The 19,550-nt window shown below is 43.4% G+C and overlaps 1 protein-coding gene across 5 annotated transcripts in view; it reads right to left on the bottom strand.

The window, feature by feature from the left end:
• Window positions 1-19,550, bottom strand: part of LOC121292833 (YLP motif-containing protein 1-like) — a 159,194-nt gene that overhangs the window by 134,965 nt on the left and 4,679 nt on the right. For 3 of the 5 annotated variants that reach the window (XR_005946342.1, XM_041215293.1, XM_041215289.1), the window contains exons 2-3: window positions 8,751-8,831; window positions 2,026-2,292 (exon numbers count right to left, since the gene is read on the bottom strand). Coding sequence is in view for 4 of the 5 variants with exons in the window: in XM_041215293.1 (XP_041071227.1) it covers window positions 2,026-2,292; window positions 8,751-8,831 (348 nt within the window). In the remaining variant the exon portion in view is untranslated. The remainder of the gene's footprint in view (window positions 1-2,025; window positions 2,293-8,750; window positions 8,832-19,550) is intronic. The other 2 variants (XM_041215290.1, XM_041215292.1) reach the window with 2 other exon arrangements.

The following is a 19,550-nucleotide window of genomic DNA, read 5'->3' on the forward strand; positions in this document are numbered from 1 at the left end:
ACTCTGAGGCTGTGCCCTCGGGTCCTAGTCTCTCCTATTAATGGAAACATCTTCCCCACGTCCACTCTATCCAGGCTTTTCAGTATTCTGTAAGTTTCAATCAGATCCTCCTCTCATCCTTCTAAACTCCATCGAGTATAGACCCAGAGTCCTCAGAAGTTCCTCATATGTTAAGCCTTTCATTCCTGGGATCATTCTCATGAACCTCCTCTGGACCGTCTCCAGGGCCAGAATGTCCTTCCTGAGATACGGGGCCCAAAATTGCTCACAATATTCTAAATGTGGTCTGACCACAGCCTTATAAAGCTTCAGCAGCACATCCCTACTTTTATATTCTAGTCCTTTCAAAATAAATGCCAACATTGCATTTGCCTTCCTAACTACCGACTCAACCTGCAAGTTAACCTTAAGAGAATCCTGGACTAGGACTCCCAAGTCCCTTTGCACTCCAGATTTCTGAATTCTCTCCCCATTTAGAAAATAGTCTATGCCTCTATTATTCCTACCAAAGTGCATGACCTCACACTTCCCCACATTGTATTCCATCTGCACTTCTTTACCCATTCTCCTAACCTGTCCAAATCCTTCTGCAGCCTCCGCGCCTCCTCAATACTACCTGTCCCTCCACCTATCTTTGTATCTTCTGCGAACTTAGCCAGAATGCCCTCAGTTCCTTCACCTAGATCATTAATGTATAAAGTGAAAAGTTGTGGTCCCAACACTGACCCCTGTGGAACTCCACTAGTCACCGGCCGCCATCCTGAGAAGGACCCCCTTATCCCCACTCTCTGCTTTCTGCCAGACAGCCAATCTTCTATCCATGCTAGTACCTTGCCTCTAACACCATGGGCTCTTAGCAGCATTCCAAAAACAACAGAGAGAAACCAAAACCAGCCAAGGGAAAAGAAACAAAATGAGGGCAGGGCAGAGGTTACAATCTAAAATTTTGTTTCCTTTTCTTTAGCTTGTTTTCTCCACTACTTATCTCTCTTCTTTGCTTTCAGGCAATAGTTGCTTGTGATTGTCATTTGACTCCATTTAGACAAATCTTTTGTTTCTTTGTCCCATTACCATTCCCTTTGGTCTTGCACCTAGAATCTTTTTGCCATTTAATCTTATCACAAATCTTCTCTTTGTTCTTTTTCCCACTCTCCCATTTTACTTCCTTACAACCTATTACATCTCTAACTTTTCCCAATTCTGATAAAAGATCATCAACCTGAAACATTCACTGTTTCTCTCTCCATAGATGCTGCCAGACCTGAGTATTTGCAGCATTTTCTGTTTTTTATAACTTCCTGAACCCAAGTACTATCCTCCTAATTCCAAAATTCAGGGTTTTGAGATACTTGCAAACTTTGAAATTATACCCTGTACGACCAAGTCCAGGTCATTAAAATCTAGATCAAAATGAGCAGTGATCCTAATATTGACCCTGGGAAACACAACTGCACACTCCCCTCCAGTCTGAAAAACAACCAATCACCACTGTTTTGTTTTCTGCCCCTTAGCCAATTTCAGACTCACACAGCCATTGCCCTTTTAATTCCATGGGTTTCAATTATGCTAACAAGTCTATAGTGTGGTACTTTATCTCATATCTTTACAAATTATTATACACATTATCCTCATCAACTCCTCTGTTACTTGATCAAAGGCGGAGTCAAATATTTAGAAACTAACATGTTGCAAACCTCCAAACCTGCTGAGTGAATTATCCTCTTGTAAACCAAGGCTTCAAAACAATCCTCATCCATTTGAGCACTGAACATGCTTTTCATAGCCCTCTTAAACATGCACTTCGTCTCAAACTACCCAAAAAATTGATAATTTCCTCAAGATGATCAGCTGGGATTGGAGAAATCAATTGAATGTCATTCACAGGTTCCAACTTTTATTCAAGATATCCTACAAATAAACTTGTATGTCAAGTTCAGCAACATTTGTGTCAAAATTTCCCTTCCATATGGAAAGAAAAGCAAGTGCCATAAATTTACACTAAAGACATAAAAAGGTCTTGTCTACCTTTGCTTCTTCAGGCGGTGGTGGTGGGGGTATCTCCTCTTTGGGTGGTGGAGGTGGTGGTTGTGTTTTGGGGGCCTCATAAGGTGGAGCTGGTGGCAAAGGTGGCTGAGTAGTGTAAGAGGGCTTGGTCTCATCTGGTTTCTGCTGCACAGAGTCACTGGTCTGATTCATTTCTACACTCTGGCTCTGTTCCTGCTGGCCGCCATACTGTTTGCTTCCATGCTTCTGTAGGTTCTGCAGGTGCTGCTGGTACCAATACTGTTGCTGCTGCCAAGAGAATACAGAGCATTGATATTAACTTATGTTTACAATTCAAGGGTCACAATTGTACTGGGCTGATGACCAATGCAATCCATGTTGTACCATACTACAGAGTATTCCAAAATTGTTATGCATATTACATAAAGAGCAATTTTTTTGCATCAAGTTGATATGCATTCTTAGACCTGGGAAATTCTACTGCCTATAAGCACCTATTTTAAACTTTAAAAATATTAATTGACCTTCAAGGTTATTGCCAGTGAAAATTTAAACTTTAATACTGCAGTTGTCCTGTGCTTCTCTCCCACTCTATAATTTTTTTTCACTCAGTTTTGTCCTTGCCAAGTTCCAGCAAGTCCCAGGTCAAGTATAATAAATTCAAAATGTTCCTATTTTGTTTACTCCCCTTCCACCCCAGCTCAATGTACCATTTTGTAGCTCAGTGTACTATTTTGTAGCTCAAATCCTTGAGTCATCCAATTCCTTTTTCTGCTCCAGCATAAGATATTTGCTTTGATCCAGCATTACTGGCTATTCAGTCCTAACAACCTCTATAATCCAATTTGCCTGATCACTACCTAGATGACTAAAAGATCTGGGAATCTCAATGTGATTTTCATGTCTTTTGCACAGAAAAATATAAAATACCAAACTTTGCTCAAGTTACAACCTATATGACAAATTTACAGAGCATTAAAAAGGTAAATTAACTATACTCAGTACAAAGATTAGAGTGATTAAACACAACAAAAAAGGTGGTTCTTTGTTAACCTTCAACATTTAAACTGCCCCTTGAACACAACTCTTTTCTTATATTGCTGTATGTCTTAAAGGTTTTAACCCTATTTCTACTGGCTTCAAGCAACTACAGTCTTCATTAATGCTGTCCGATAATTAACCTATGTATCTCTTAACTCCACTAGGTCATCAGCCATTCAGAGGCAAAGCAACTTCTTGCGAACCTTACTGATCTGTTCCAAGGAGGAGGAGAAAATAGTAAACAACCCTTGAAAACAGGCCCCGCAGCGTGCCAGATCATAATACATTTTCCTCACAATTCTGAGAAATAGCTCATAGTGTGCAAAAAATTGTGTGTTGTGAGCTACAAGGAAGAATCTAATAATCAAATGTTTCATTTTGCCATCCTTCTGATTCATAAACTGTGAAGAGCCTTTATTTATCAAATTCATGCACTCAAATAAAAACAGAACATTCTGGAAATATTCAAGTATCATCTATGGACTGTTAACATTTCAGGTTAATGACCCTTCATCAGGAATACCAATTGTGAAGAGGAGATAAGATTAATGTTTCGTGTTTCAGAAAAGCTAGGTTTTGCAGAAGTATAGCAGTCCATATGGTCAAGACACTCACAAACTATTAAGTAGGAATTTCCTGAATTTTAACCCACTGACATTGAATGGACAGCGATACATGTCCAAGTTATGATGGTGCATGACTTGGAGGGGAGCTTGGAGGTGAAGGTGTTCCCATATACTTGCTGCCCTTGATCCTCCAGGTGGTAGAGGCCCCGTGGTTGACAGGTGCTGTCAAAGAAGCCTTGATGAGTTGCTATAGTGAGCATTCTAGATACTACACACAGTAACCATGGTGTGCTGGTAGTGGAGGAGTGGATACTTAGTGGTAGATGGGCCAATAGAGCAGGTTGCTTTACTCTGGATAGTGTAGAGCTTCTTGAGTTGTGACTACATCCATGCAGGCAACTGAACAGTAATCTATCACACTCCTGACTTGTTCCTTGTAGATGGTGGTGAAGCTTTGGGACAGGAGCCTTTTGTCATAGAATATCCAGCCTCTAACCTGCTCTGGTCGTCACAGTATTTACGTGGCTGGTTCCATGTCTTTGCATGTCAAGGGCAGCAGGTTAAGCTCTCTCTTGCTGGACATGGTCATTTTCTGGCACTTGTGTCTCACAAGAGTACTTCCCACTTATCAGCTCAAGCTTGGAGGTTGCACAGGTCTTGCTGCATAAGGCCTAGAGAAATTGCGAATGGAATTAGACACTGTGCCATCATCAGCAAGCAGGTCCACATCTGACTTTGTGTTGAAGGGAAGGTCAAAGACAAGGCAACTGAAGGTACTTGGGTCAAGGACACTGGTTTGAGAAGCACCCGCAACAATGTCCTGGGCTAAGATGATTGGCCTCCAACATCTGCTAGGTATGAATCTACCCAGTGGAGTTCACAGTATCCCTTATTTACTTCAGTTTTACTCAGTTTCCTTAGTGCCACACTCAGTTGAATGCTACTTTAATGTCTAGTGTAATCACTTTTGCCTTGCTTTGGAATTCAGTTCTCATGAAATGCAAAGTAGTGATCTTGACAGAATTAATACTGAGCAACAGTGAACAGGCTGTTGGTGAGTAGCTGAAGATTTAAAGAAATTGTTGATGACTCCTTCCTTCGCTTTGCTGATGATTGACAGTAGGTTGAAAGGATGGTAATTAGCTAAGTTGGCTTTGTCCACCTTTTCATGGACAAGACTTACCTGGGCAATTTACCACATTGTTGCACATATATCAGTGTGTAGCTGTACTGGAATACCTTGATTAGTGAGGTGGCTAGTGCTGGAGCACAAGTCTTCACCACTACCATCAGGAACCGTAGACTTTGCTGTGTCCAGTACAGTCAGGCACTTTTCAATATCACCTAGGCTGAATCGAACTGGCAAAAGACTGGCATCTATAATGCCATCCTGAGGACCTCCAGAGGTGGCCAAGGATCATCTGCACTTCTGGCTAAATGTGGTTGCAATTGGTTCAGCTTTGTCTTTTACAGTCAGTCATGTGCTTAGTTCCGCTCTTACTGAGGATGAGAATGTTCATTGAACCTCCTCTTCCAGTTTGTTGCTTGGTAGTCCTCCACCATCTACAGCTGGATGTGGCAGGACTGCAGAGCATTGATCTGATCCAATGGTTGCAGGGCCACTTGGCTTTATCTCATGCTGCTTCTGCTATTTAGCACAAATGTAGTCCTATGCTATAGTTTCAGCACATTGGCATCTCACTAACAGGTATACTTGGTGCTACTCCTGGGATGTTTTTCTAAACTCTTCATTGAACCAAGGTTGGTCACCTGGCTCAATGGTGTTGGTGAATATATATTTATTAAGTCTTGGGGTTACAGGTATTGGCATACTAAATTTCTGCTAATAGCCCACAGCCTTGCATGAATGCCCAATTTTCAGCTATCACCTATCCCACTTAGCACACTGGTAGGGCCAAACATTGTAAGAGGGGATGTTCTCGGTGTATAGGCTTGGTTTCATCTCAAGGAATATGCTGTTACTAATAACAAGAGCTTCATGGATAGGTGCATCTGCGATAGGTAAATTCGTGAGTATCATGTCAAGTTGATTACTCCCTCTCTCACCACCTGCAGCATATCCAGTACATCTACATTCTTCAGAGTTGAGTCAATGGTAGTACTCCTGAACTACTCTTGCTGATGGACTCTGAAGTCGCCCATACAGAATACATATGGGCCTTTTCTACTCCAAGCTTCCTCCATATGGTGTTCAACACAGAGGAGTGCTTATTCATCAGTGAGGGAAGCAGGAGGTGGTAATCAGCAGATTTCCTTGCCCATGTTTGATCTTACTCCACGAGGCTTGATGCGTTCTGCAGCCAGGGCCACTTCCACCCAATTATATATCATTGTGCTGCCACCTCTTGTGGGTCTGTCCCGCTTGTGCAATGAGACATCCCCGTGGATGGTGATGGAGGTGTCTGGAACTTTGGCTGATGGATATGACTCTGTGAGCACGTTCACACCAGGCCGTTGGTTGCTTAGTCTGTGAAACAGCTCTCCAAATTTTGGCATTCTTACCACATGTTAGTGAGTAAGTCTTTGCAGGGTCAACTGAACTTGGTAAACCCAAATCTGAAACTTAGTTTGAAGCAGGATGGTCTGTCTGCTTTCTCTTTCTTGCGGCAGTTTGATACAATTAAGTACCCTGTTAAGCCATTTCAGGGCAGTTAAGAGTCACATTTGTGTGGGGCTGGAGTCACTTATAAACCTGATCGGGTAAGGACAACAGGGCATAAGTGAACCAGATGGATTTTTATGACAATCTGACAGCTTTATATAGTCACTTTTTGTTGATACCAGCTTTTTATTCTTGCGTTCTTAAACTGAATTCAAGTTCACAAACAGCCATAGATGGATTTTAACCAATGTCTCTGGATTAGTCCAATGATGCAACAACTGTGCTCCTGTACCCAGCAGAATCAGGTGTTTTAGCCATGAATACATGGCTGTAATGTATTAGTGGCCCAGCTCTCTTAGTAACTTGATATTGTTATTTTCGAATGTCACTGAATATTCACAATATCACTTTCATGGCATAAAAAAAGATTTTATACATAGGAAGAGAAGGAAGAAAGCTGTAATGGCTAAACATATTTAAAATATATAGGTACATAAATATAGCTCTGAAGAAGAGTCATACTGACTCAAAATGTTAACTGTCTTTCTCTCCACAGATGCTGTCAGACCTGAGTTTTTTCAGCATTTTTTGTTTTTGTGTGTGATACATATTAAAGTACTGTTTCTCAGTGCTAACAACAGTGATCTAACTCCACCTAAGTTAATATATTAATCAAACCAATTTCACAACAGAGTAAACTGCTTACACTCACAAAGGAACTTTAGTATACTAGGTCTATAAATAATAGGTTGATGTAGACAATATGGACCCTGTATAGAATTAAACTGTTCTTTCACTGTCACTGGGTCAAAATCCTGGAACTCCCTCCCTAACAACACTGAGGGTGTGCCTACACCACATGGATTGCAGCAGTTCAAGACAGCAGCTCACTGCCATCTTCTCAAGGGCAATTAGGGATGGGCAATAAATGCTGGCCTAGCCAGCAAGGCCAATGTCCCTTGAATGAATATTTAAAAAAATAAGGTAGTTCCCAATAGATACTCTTATTCATGCAACAACAATTCAGGACTCTCAATTTTCATCACCTTCTTGTTGTTTTTAGGGTTGTGACAATGTAAATAATATTTTCTTGCTCAACTTTAAGCTATACATTGGCTTCAGTTGAAAGGCTTTGAGAATTAAAAGCCAACCATGTGAAAGGATTTGGTTTCTAAATCAGATGGTACCTTATAAAATAGGATCCTTGTCAGATTCAGGAGCCAGCATTCCCTAAAGAAAGGACTGGTTTTCATACTACACCTTTTAAAACATCCTAAAATGCTTTACAGCCAATAAACTTTGAGATGTAGTCACTGTTGTAATGTGAAAAAATGCAGCAACTAATTTGAAACAAGGTCTGTCAAACAGTGATAAATGGCCAGATAATCTGCTTCAGTGATGTTGGTTAAAGGATATATGTTGGCCAGGACAAAGAGAGAGCTTTCCTTCTCTTTGGAAAGTGCCATGGAATCTTTTAGTCCACCCAAGAGGGTAGACAGGGTACTGGATTAATATCTCACTAGGAAGACAGCACTTCCAACAGTACAGCACTAAAGTGTCAACTTAGGTTATGTGCTCAAACTTCAGGAGTGGGACCTATACCTCATTAGCCCAATTCCCTGGCCTACAAAAAATCCAATGGCTCCATCAGGGCTGGGCTGCCTGCTGTGCCTTTGGAAAAATAAATTAAAAATCTAATTTCATCAAGATTTGCTATGTGCTCTTCTTCATTTTAGTTAGAAAGTTATATTTTTAGAATGTAGTCTGCTGACCACTCGTTTACCCTTAATTTTTTAAAGTTTAGGCAAACAGCACCAATCTCAACTGCATCAAAACATTAAAAGCTTCAATCTCTGGGAAGCTAGTCTCCAAAAACTTTGAATATGCAACTCCTCTTCCACCTCATGTCCTAGTTCCAACTCCACTGCCTTTGTTTCAAGTCAGCCAGTCCCATTCCTCAACCTTCCTGGTTCTGCAATGTTACACTTGAAACAACCGTACTTTTATCAACAGTGTATCATTTGACCTGCTGGTACCGGACATTCACGAGGCTTAAATACACTGTCAGATCATGAAGTGAAGGAACTTCTCCAATACAATATCTTGTTCAGAGTACTAATACTTTATATACACCAGTGTTGTTCAATAATTTAGGTAATAGTCACACATGGTGAATTGGGAATCCAGATGTGGCAAATTTAAATTTCTGATTAGTAAACAAAAATGATGGACATTGTTGTTGAGCAGAGCATCTGAACTTTAACCTTTTTGTGCATTATTGGTAAAATGTTTAAGATGAAAAGCAGAACGTGCATGGGTTTCCTGAATGTGCGTCTTACTTTCTTGCTTCCTGAATGGTGGTAGCTATGTGTCACGGAAAGATGCAGATATGAAGTACCATATAAAGGCCTGTGGCTAAAATAGCATCACTGTGTCCACTCATGTTCACATTTTCTATTGGACAACACTGATCTATACAGCATATACAGATTTATAACAGCATGTCTTACGCTAACCTGATAGGAGCCATTTATTGCTTTGGAGAAATCGTTAGACTTCTTGTCACCAGATGCCGTCACAGTGCTTGCTGTCGCTGACTGAAATACACAGAAAACGAGGAATGTGAATACCGTGGGCTTTTTTCATTAGTGCAGTTTAAATGTGTATTCTGAAAATAATTAAATGTTAAGAGCAAAGATTCTCTCACAATGAACAAACAGGAAGGTTTAAAACAATTAATTACTAAATTTTCCATGTACAATAAATTATTGCTCTATCTTTTGAGAAAATCAAAGATCTCAAACCAATTCTGATGAAAGGTTATCTGACGTGAAACATTAACTCTGTTTCTCTCCACGATGCTGCCTGACCTGCTGAGTATTTCCAGCATTTTTAAATCCCAACATTATCCTTGTAAAATCTTTCACATGGAATTCTTCTGTTAACTAAATAATTTGCTTCAATGCTTGTGCGAAGTTATTAACTCCAGCTCCTCTGAAAATCTATTCAACTTCATCACCTGGTCGCCAACTGACTCTGCTGATACAACTGCATAGGATTGAGTAAAAGAAACAACACAGAAACTAACCATTCAGTCCAACCAGTCCATGCTGGTGATTATGGTCCCCTCAAGCGTCCTTTCATCATCCTTCTTCGAAATCTATCGCAACCCTCTATTTCCCTTCTCATTCATATGCTCGTCTAGTTTCTCCTTAAATCCATTTGATTCAACCACACCCTGTGGTAGCAAATTCCATATTCTTATCATTCTTTGGGTAAAGTAGTTTGCTTTGAATTTCCTGTTAACTATCTCATATTGATGGCATCTAGTTATGCTTTTTCCCCACAAGAAGAAATATTTTCTGTATTCATTCAATCAAAATCTTCCATGATTTTGAAGGCCTCGATTAAGTTGCCCCTCAGCCTTCTTTTTTCAATAGAAACGCGACCCAGCCTGTCAATCCCTACCTGATATGCATACCCACATATTTCTGATATCATTCTTGTTAATCTTCTCTGCACCTTCTCCAGTGCCTTTATATTGTTTTTAAAATATGACAACCAAAAGTGCAAAGCAGTACTCTTAAGCATGGTCTAAACAAGGTTTGATACAGGTTTAGCTGAACTTCCCTACTTTTCAATTCTATCTGAAAAAAAGCCGAGAGCTTGGTTTGATTTTTTTATGGCGTTACTAACTTGTGGTGCAACTTTCAGTGATTGGTATATTTGTACTCCAAGATCCCTTCGTTCCTCTATCCTACACAGACTTGCAACTTCTAAGTAATGTGACCTCCCTATTCTTCCTATCAAAATGTACTACCTCACATTTATCTGTGCTGAACGTCATTTGCCATTGGTTTGCCCATTCTACAAGTCTATCAATGTCCTCCTGTAATTTTTTGTAGTCCTCCTCAGTATTGACAACCATCTCTCTCTCTCTACCCTACCCCCCCCCCCCCCCCCCCCCCCCCACACACAGCACCAACCCCCACTCAACTCCAAAATTTGGTGTCACCCTCAAATTTAGAAATCCCAAAGTCCAATGTTGGTGTAAATTGTGGATGCAGTGGTTCCAGCCACGATCCTTCTGGAACACCAGCTCTCATCTTCTGCCACTCTGAATAACTACTCTTTACTCCCACGCTCTGCTTTGTCCTGAAGCCAGCTGGCAATCCATTCGGCCACATGTCCTGAGTCCATATTCTCTGACCTTATTCATTAATGGGCAGCTTGTAGAGGACCCTTTGAAAATTCAGATAAATTACATCAACTGCATTACCATTCTCTACTCTCTGCTACCTCCTCAAAATATTCAATATGGTTGGTCAAACAAGATTTGCCTTTTTGAAATCCATGGTGACTATTCATCATCACATTTTAGTTTCTAGATGTTCTTCTATCTTCTCCTTTACTAAGGATTCCAATATTTTTCCTGCCACTGATGCTAATCTGACTGCTATACAATTCCCAGACATGTTCTGTCTCCCTTTTTAAATAAAGGAATTACATTAGCTACCATCCAGTCATCTAGTGCAACACTTTTTCCAACAAATTATTAAATATGTGTAATAATGCCTCTGTTACCTCTTCCTTAGATTCTTTTAAAATAAGTGGATGCAATCCAATCAGACAAGGGGCTTTAGCCTCTTTCGAGTTGGTTAGTTTATTCAATGCATCCCTTTTTATTAAAATGCACTTATCTCATTGTTCATCTCATCATTCAATGTCATGTTCACCTGTTCCATCTCCCTGGTAATATTGAAGCAAAATAATTATTTAATATATCCGCCATCTCTATTATTGTTACTTGTGGTATTATCCTGTCTCTTAATCGCAGTAAGGTAGAAAAATAGCTAGTCAATACAATCCGTTTTGGGATTCGTTCCCCTCAAGATTTGAATGACCTTGGAATGTCCTCCTCTTAAAATATTTTTACTGACATCAAGAATAATCTTTCACAGGAAGTTTTATTTTGAAGTACAGGAGAAATAGTTTACCACACATGTGAATTAACACAGCCTTTCAAAAATAGGTAATATATTTAACACTCTCAAAAATACAGTTTGATGTCAGATTCAGGAGCCAGCATTCAAAGAAAGAACTGCATTTATATAGCATCTTTTACAATATTGTAATGTAAAAATTAAGTAATCAATTTGTGAACAGAAAGCTCCCATAAATATCAGTGAGATAACATGATTAGATCGTTTGTCTTTAGTGATGTTAGCTGGGAGAATATTGGCCAGGACACCAGGATCCCACCTTCTCACAAACATCAGTAAGGACAAGTTACTGGGCTAAAACTGCATTGCCCACTGATCCACATGGGCTCCCTGATGAGCTAAGCTTCAATTTTAAAATTCTCATCCTCGTTTTCAAATCCCTTCATGGTCACAGCCTCCCCAACTCTCGAGACCTCTGTGCTCCTCAAATTCTGCCCTCTTGTGTATCCTTGATTTACGCAATTCCACCAATAGAAATCATGCCCTCACCCTAATCTCTGGAATTCCCTCCCTAAACCTCTTTACCTCTCTCAGTATGATCCTTCAAACCTAACTGTTCAAGCTTTGGGTCAACTATCCTAACATCTCCTATGGGGTTCACTGTCAAATATTGTTCAATAACATTCCTGCGAATCACTTTGGGAAATGTTATGATAAATGTGCTATATAAATTCAAGTTGTTCTTGTTGATATAACAAAAAGTGCTGATGTTGATCGCTGCATCCCAGGTAAAGGTAAGCACTGCAGTGTCACCTGGTGGTAAAGGCTACAAATGGTTTCTCCAAAATAGTTATAAAAACAAAAATAAAAACAAAAAAACTGTGGATGCTGGAAATCCAAGAAATAGGAAATCTCCAAAATAGTTTCTGGCTGCTACCTAGCAAGTGAAAAACATCAGTTTTTATTATAGTGTCGTTTTTATGCACAGAAACTTTAATCAGGGCAGAGAAGCATCTAACAATAGACTGTGATTATAATTACACACATAAAACTACAAGCCAGTGAGGATCTTGCATGATATTGAGATATAAGCATAGTTCCAGTAATACGTAAATAGCATCTGAATCAGATAGCAAAATGTATTGTTATGCCTCTGCCCTACCTCAGTATTTGCTACCAAAACTCACATCCAAGCCTTTGTTACCTCTAGAACTGACCATTTCAATGCACTCCTTAGCCGGCCTCCCATTCATACTCTATACTCTAGAGTATACCATTCATAAACTTAAGTCCATGCATAACTCTGCTACCCACATCCTAACTCACATCAAGATCCATTCACCCATCTCCCTAGCCCACACTGGCTCTGGATTGAGCAATGCCTCTGATTTAAAAAACTCATCCATGTATTCAAATACCTCCATGGTCTCGCCCCTCCATATCTCTAACTTCATCCAGCCTTGCAATCCTCTGAGATAACTACAGGCCAATAACGGCCTCTTGCATATTCCCATTTCAATCACTCCACCACTGGTGGCAGTGCCTTCAGTTGCCTTAGCTCTCGAATTCCTTTCCTAAACCTCTCCATTTCTCTTCTCTCCTTTAAGGCATTCCTTGAAACTGATCATCTTCCCTAATATATTGTGTGACTTGGTGTTGGATTCTGTTGATAACACTCCTGGGAAACACCTTAGGATATTTTGCTATGTTAAAGATGTAAGTTCAAGCTGTTGTTGTGATTATGGGATAATAAATATAAATCAAGGGTGTCCATATGATGCCATAAACTGCATGTTTTGAACCATCATAATCCCAAGATGTGATCATCTTATAATCAGTTGAGTTTTATAGAAGTATAGAGTATAAAAGCAATGAAGTTATGCTAAACATTTATAAGTATGGTATGGCTCAAGCTGGAGTATGGCCACCACACTTGGAAAGATTCAAGACCTTAGAGAAGGTGTACAGGAGATTTACTAGAATGCTATCAGGGGTGAAAGACTTCAGTTACATGGAAAGATGAGAAAAATGTTTCCTTAGAATAGAGAAGGTTGAGGAGATTGATAGAGATGTTCAAAACCATGAAGGCTTTGATAGAGCCAGTAAAGGGAAAATGTCCTGTGGCAGAAGGATTGATAACCAGAGGATACCGATCTAAGGTAAATGGCAAAAGAGCTAGAAGAGGCTTGAAAAAAAATTACACGTGGAAGTTTTGGTGAACTGGAATGAATTGCATGAAAAGATGCTGGAAAGAAATTTGTAAAGATTAGCAATCATTTTACTTTATCATTTTCCAAATGATATATTAAACTTAACGGTGTCATGATGAATTATCATCAGCAATTCCTAAGCAGTTACTGGTGACATTTTTTGCTATTCAAAGGAATGGTGCAGGATGGACCAAGCTTTCAGCTCAATGTTATTTTTTAGCTCCAATTGTCACACCTTCTCAAGGGCAATTAGGTATGAGCAATAAATGCTGGTCTTGCCAGTGATGCTCACAGCCCATGAACGAATAAAAGCATAGTGACCTTCATGTCATCTTCAAATACCCAACCCATAATCTCCAATTCTACTCCAATCCTGATATCATAGCATTGTTCCCACTTTGTTTGCAGATGCCACAAAACTAGCAAACGTAGTAAACAGTAAGCTTCGGGAAGACATAAACAGCCTGGCAAAATGGATATAGACCTGTGGCAGATGAAACTGTGAAGTGTGAAGTTATTCATTTTTGTAGGTATAAACTAAATGGTACAATTTTGAAGAGAGTCTTCAGGGGACACACGTCTTTGACATTGGTAGGACAAGTCAAAAACGCTATTTTAAAAAAAGCATTGGGTGTCCTTGGCTTTACAAATAGTGGTATGGATTAAAACAGGTAGGAAGTTATGTTCAGCCTTTGTGAAATACTGGTTAGGCCCCAACTGGACTACTGTGTCGATTCTGGGCACCCCTTTTTAGGAAGCATGTCCAGGCCACTGAGAGGGGTGCACAGGAGATGTTCTAGAGTTATATCACAGACTTCAGATATGTGGAGAGACTGGAGAAGTTGGGATTGTTCTCCATAGAGCAGAAAAGGTCAAGAAGGATATCTCATAGGTGTTCAAAATCTTTGAAAGGTTTTAGTAGAGTAGAATAATAAATGGGAGAAACTATCTCCACTGGCAGGAAGATGAATGACCAGTATACACAGAAAAAAATACAGCAAGTTACCAATATCTGGAATGAGCTTTCTGAAAGGGTGTTGGACGCATTTCACTCCGAGTTCTTAAAAGATAATTCAATTAAATATTTGAAGGACTCACACCCCTTCCTTCCCTCCCCACACTCGCTCACACCCCTTCCTTCCCTCCCCACACTCGCTCACACTCCTTCCTTCCCTCCCCAAACCCCTTCCCTCCCTCCCCACGCCCGCTCACTCTCCCTCCCTCCCCACGCCCGCTCACTCTCCCTCCCTCCCCACGCCCGCTCACTCTCCCTCCCTCCCCACGCCCGCTCACCCTCCCTCCCTCCCCACGCCCGCTCACCCTCCCTCCCTCCCCACGCCCGCTCAACCTCCCTCCCTCCCCACGCCGGCTCACTCTCCCTCCCTCCCTCCCCACGCCCGCTCACTCTCCCTCCCTCCCCACGCCCGCTCACTCTCCCTCCCTCCCCACGCCCGCTCACTCTCCCTCCCTCCCTCCCCACGCCCGCTCACTCACTCACCCTCCCTCCCCAAGCCCGCTCACTCACTCACCCTCCCTCCCCAAGCCCGCTCACTCACTCTCCCTCCCTCCCCACGCCCGCTCACTCACCCTCCCTCCCTCCCCACGCCCGCTCACCCTCCCTCCCTCCCCACGCCCGCTCACCCTCCCTCCCTCCCCACGCCCGCTCACCCTCCCTCCCTCCCCACGCCCGCTCACTCTCCCTCCCTCCCTCCCCACGCCCGCTCACTCACCCTCCCTCCCCACGCCCGCTCACTCTCCCTCCCTCCCTACGCCCACTCACTCTCCCTCCCTCCCTCCCCACGCCCGCTCACTCTCCCTCCCTCCCCACGCCCGCTCACTCACTCACCCTCCCTCCCCACGCCCGCTCACTCACTCTCCCTCCCTCCCCACGCCCGCTCACTCACCCTCCCTCACTCCCCAGGCCCGCTCACTCACCCTCCCTCACTCCCCACGCCCGCTCACTCACCCTCCCTCCCCACGCCCGCTCACTCACCCTCCCTCCCTCCCCACGCCCGCTCACCCTCCCTCCCCACGCCCGCTCACCCTCCCTCCCCACGCCCGCTCACTCTCCCTCCCTCCCTCCCCACGCCCGCTCACTCACTCTCCCTCCCTCCCCACGCCCACTCACTCACTCTCCCTCCCTCCCCACGACCGCTCACTCTCCCTCCCTCCCCACGCCCGCTCACTCACCCTCCCTCCCTCCCCACGCCCGCTCACTCTCCCTCCCTCCCCAACCCCGCTCACTCTCCCTCCCTCCCTCCCCACACCTGCTCACCCTCCCTCCCTCCCCACGCCCGCTCACTCTCCCTCCCTCCCTCCCCACGCCCACTCACTCTCCCTCCCTCCCCACGCCCGCTCACTCACTCTCCCTCCCTCCCCACGCCCGCTCACTCACTCTCCCTCCCTCCCCACGCCCGCTCACTCACCCTCCCTCCCTCCCCATGCCCGCTCACTCACCCTCCCTCCCCCGCTCACTCACTCTCCCTCCCTCCCCACGCCCGCTCACTCACTCTCCCTCCCTCCCCACGCCCGCTCACTCACTCTCCCTCCCTCCCCACGCCCGCTCATTCACTCTCCCTCCCTCCCCACGCCCGCTCACTCTCCCTCCCCACGCCCGCTCACTCACTCTCCCTCCCTCCCCACGCCCGCTCACTCACTCTCCCTCCCTCCCCACGCCCGCTCACTCACTCTCCCTCCCTCCCCACGCCCGCTCACTCACTCTCCCTCCCTCCCCACGCCCGCTCACTCACTCTCCCTCCCTCCCCACGCCCGCTCACTCTCCCTCCCTCCCCACGCCCGCTCACTCTCCCTCCCTCCCCACGCCCGCTCACTCACTCTCCCTCCCTCCCCACGCCCGCTCACTCACCCTCCCTCCCCACGCCCGCTCACTCACTCTCCCTCCCTCCCCACGCCCGCTCACTCACCCTCCCTCCCCACGCCCGCTCACTCACTCTCCCTCCCTCCCCACGCCCGCTCACTCACTCTCCCTCCCTCCCCACGCCCGCTCACTCTCCCTCCCTCCCTCCCCACGCCCACTCACTCTCCCTCCCTCCCCACGCCCACTCACTCTCCCTCCCTCCCCACGCCCACTCACTCTCCCTCCCTCCCCACGCCCACTCACTCTCCCTCCCTCCCCACGTCCACTCACTCTCCCTCCCTCCCCACTCACTCACTCTCCCTCCCTCCCCACTCACTCACTCTCCCTCCCTCCCCACTCACTCACTCACTCTCCCTCCCTCCCCATACTCACTAATTCTCCCTCCCTCCCCACACTCATTCACTCTCTCTCACTAGTGAGGTTATCAGCAGCAAATGCATAGGGAAACTAGCCTATCAATGAAAAATGCTGTAAGGCTGTACACCCAAAGGTAAGTCAGTTGAATGTTCAACGAGTTTTGCTGACCAAGTTCAGAAGCCTCGGCAGCCGCAACCCAGCCCATGGGCCATGAGTTGGACAAGCATGATCTGTATGATACCTCCATGTTCCCCAACAACCCAACAAAAACATTTAGTCACTGTGACACACCAGTTAATTCTCCCACTACCACCTACAGAAAAGCACCAGCACTTTCCCATCCAAGTGCAGGAATGGAACTCTGTTCATTCGTCTCCTCGCACTCCATGATCCAAAGCCCCAGAAGTTTAGCCCATATTTTAACAGTTTACATTTAATTTCCATAACCAAGTATACACTGCATTCATTGTTCATATTACAGTCTCCTCTACATTGGGAAAACAAATGCAAATCTGATGATTACTTTCTGGAACACCTTTTTTCTGTATATGTACAATCTCGAGTTTGGTGACTTGGCACTTCAATTCCCCTACGCCAAATAAGATGCAGAAAGATGGTGTCTTTCATGATTTCAGCATGTTCCAAAGCATGTCACAGCTAATTAAGAACTTTTGAAGCACAGTCACTGTTGTAATTTAGGAAACGTGGCACCTCTGATAATGCAGCAATTCCTCAGTACAGGCACTGTAAGTGTCAGCCTAGATTTTGTATTTAAGTTGGAGTGGGGCAGGAACCCATAGCTTTCAGGCTCAGACGCAAGTGTGCTATCCAATGAGCGCGACAGCCGGCTCCTCAAGCTGATTTCTTAGTTTTTTGCACATCTCCAGTGAAGCTTAACATTAATTCGAGGAACCACATCTTCTTTCTCCTGGGTGCTGTGCAAGCTTCTGGCTGAATAATGATTTTAATAACTTTAAATCTTAACTATAATCCCCTCTCACACTACAGCAGGAATTGCTGTCAATACAGGATAAATCTATTCAGGTGCAAGGAAAGAAGTTGAGTTGGCACAAAGATCAGAACGAAGTGCTGGTGGCAAAATTTGTGCCATTTGTGGGCTTTCTTTCTCCTTTTGGGGCCAATGGATACACTACTCAGCTTGTCTTATTTACAGCCTTTCAACCCTTTCCCAGGTTGCTGCCCAATATCCTCTTCATTTCTCTAAAGCATTTGATTTCTTTCTTTCCAGTGCTTGATGTAAAAGTCATGCTCTTAAAAGTCATGTTTTTATTTCCAGCAGATTGAAGGTCATCCATGAGTTATTTCCTTGTGTCTCTTCCTGCCTTATTCTGATTGTTAAAATACTTGCTCTTCTTTCAATTTTCCACTAATTAAGAATTATATTGTCAAAGCATGAATTTCTATACACAGCACCAATATTGACCATTATGTGTCAGCTTGGTTGTTGCAGCAATTATCAAATGAATGTTTGGTCATTCTGGCATTTAAGTTGGGTGCAGTTGCACATTTCTGGTAAACTTTTTACATGTAGAGTTAAATTGGGCCAACTCTTTAGTTATCGCCTCGGAGACAGTTTTAACCATGACATCCTGCTGATCGCTGACAATCTGAAATATCTTTTTTATTCACTAGTTGAATTCCAGGAGTTAGAATGTATCTTGACCAAGCTTTCCTCAATTCAGCAGTCCTTCAGAAGTCATCAGAGAAGCAGGCAACTTCTGTGTTGGGATGGCAGGAAATGCCATTGTGAAGTTACGCTCAGGAATCCAGTTTCAATTATAGTTGTACATTGGGTTTTTCCATAAGAGATGTAGCGATTTGTTATTTTACTGTTCCAAGATGATGAGGAATGGCTTGGTTCTGTATATCACAGCAAATCTACTATTTCCTTAACTAATTATAAATTTATGGCCTATGCTAAAATGTTTATTCGACTGTTAATGTTAATAAGATGTTAATAAGATCATGGGTGGAAATATGATCTGTCCAAAAAAGTGAAAACAGCTCCCATAATTACCACAATGCATTCCATTTCAGAGGGAGCTCACTAGAATGAGTGATCTTTATCAGTAATATGAAAAATATCTTGATGTAAAAACCTAAATACACAAAGCATGCTTCTCCCTAAAAGGCGCTATGTGCAGCAGTTCACCACAGGTGTGCATCACATCTTTATCCTTCTTGATCTCATATTCACTATTTACACACAATAATTGAATATCACTGGCATTCACAGGGTCAGCTTCACAGATAGGCCAGTGGTGGCCTCCTGTGCTTAAATATTATGAATCTATGCAATGTAATCCAACAGTGCCATCAACCCCAAAGTTGTTTTTTTAATTCTTTCTTGGGACGTGGGAGTCGCTTACAAGACCAGCATTTGTTGCCCATCCCTAATTACCCTTGAAATGAGTGGCTTGCTAGGCCATTTCAAAGGGCAGCTAAGAATCAACCACATTGCTGTGGATCTGGAGTCACATGTTGGCAGGCCAGGTAAGGATGGCAGATTTCCTCCACTAAAGGCCACTAGTGAACCAGATGGGTTTTTATGAGAATTGATGATAGTTTCATGGTCACTGTGACTGAGGCTAGCTTTAAATTCCAGATTTTATTAACCAAATTCAAATTTCAGCAGCTGTCATGGTGGAATTTGAACCTATGTCCCTGGGGCATTAGTCTGGGCCTCTGCATTGCTCATTCAGTGATATCACCACTACACCACCATCTTGCCATGTTGCCTAAGGATCAACATTAAGCTCTCAATGAATTGAATCTCTTCAGCAATAAAACCAAAGCCACATTTTCTACCTTCAAAAGAATACTGGCTCTGATTCCATCAACCAGCTTAGTTACCCACTTGGGGCAAATCTTGCCAAGTGCAACCTCAGCAGCCTATTTAGACCCACA

This window comes from Carcharodon carcharias, chromosome 20 (assembly GCF_017639515.1).
Source record: "Carcharodon carcharias isolate sCarCar2 chromosome 20, sCarCar2.pri, whole genome shotgun sequence".
Classification (NCBI taxonomy): Eukaryota; Metazoa; Chordata; class Chondrichthyes; order Lamniformes; family Lamnidae; genus Carcharodon; species Carcharodon carcharias.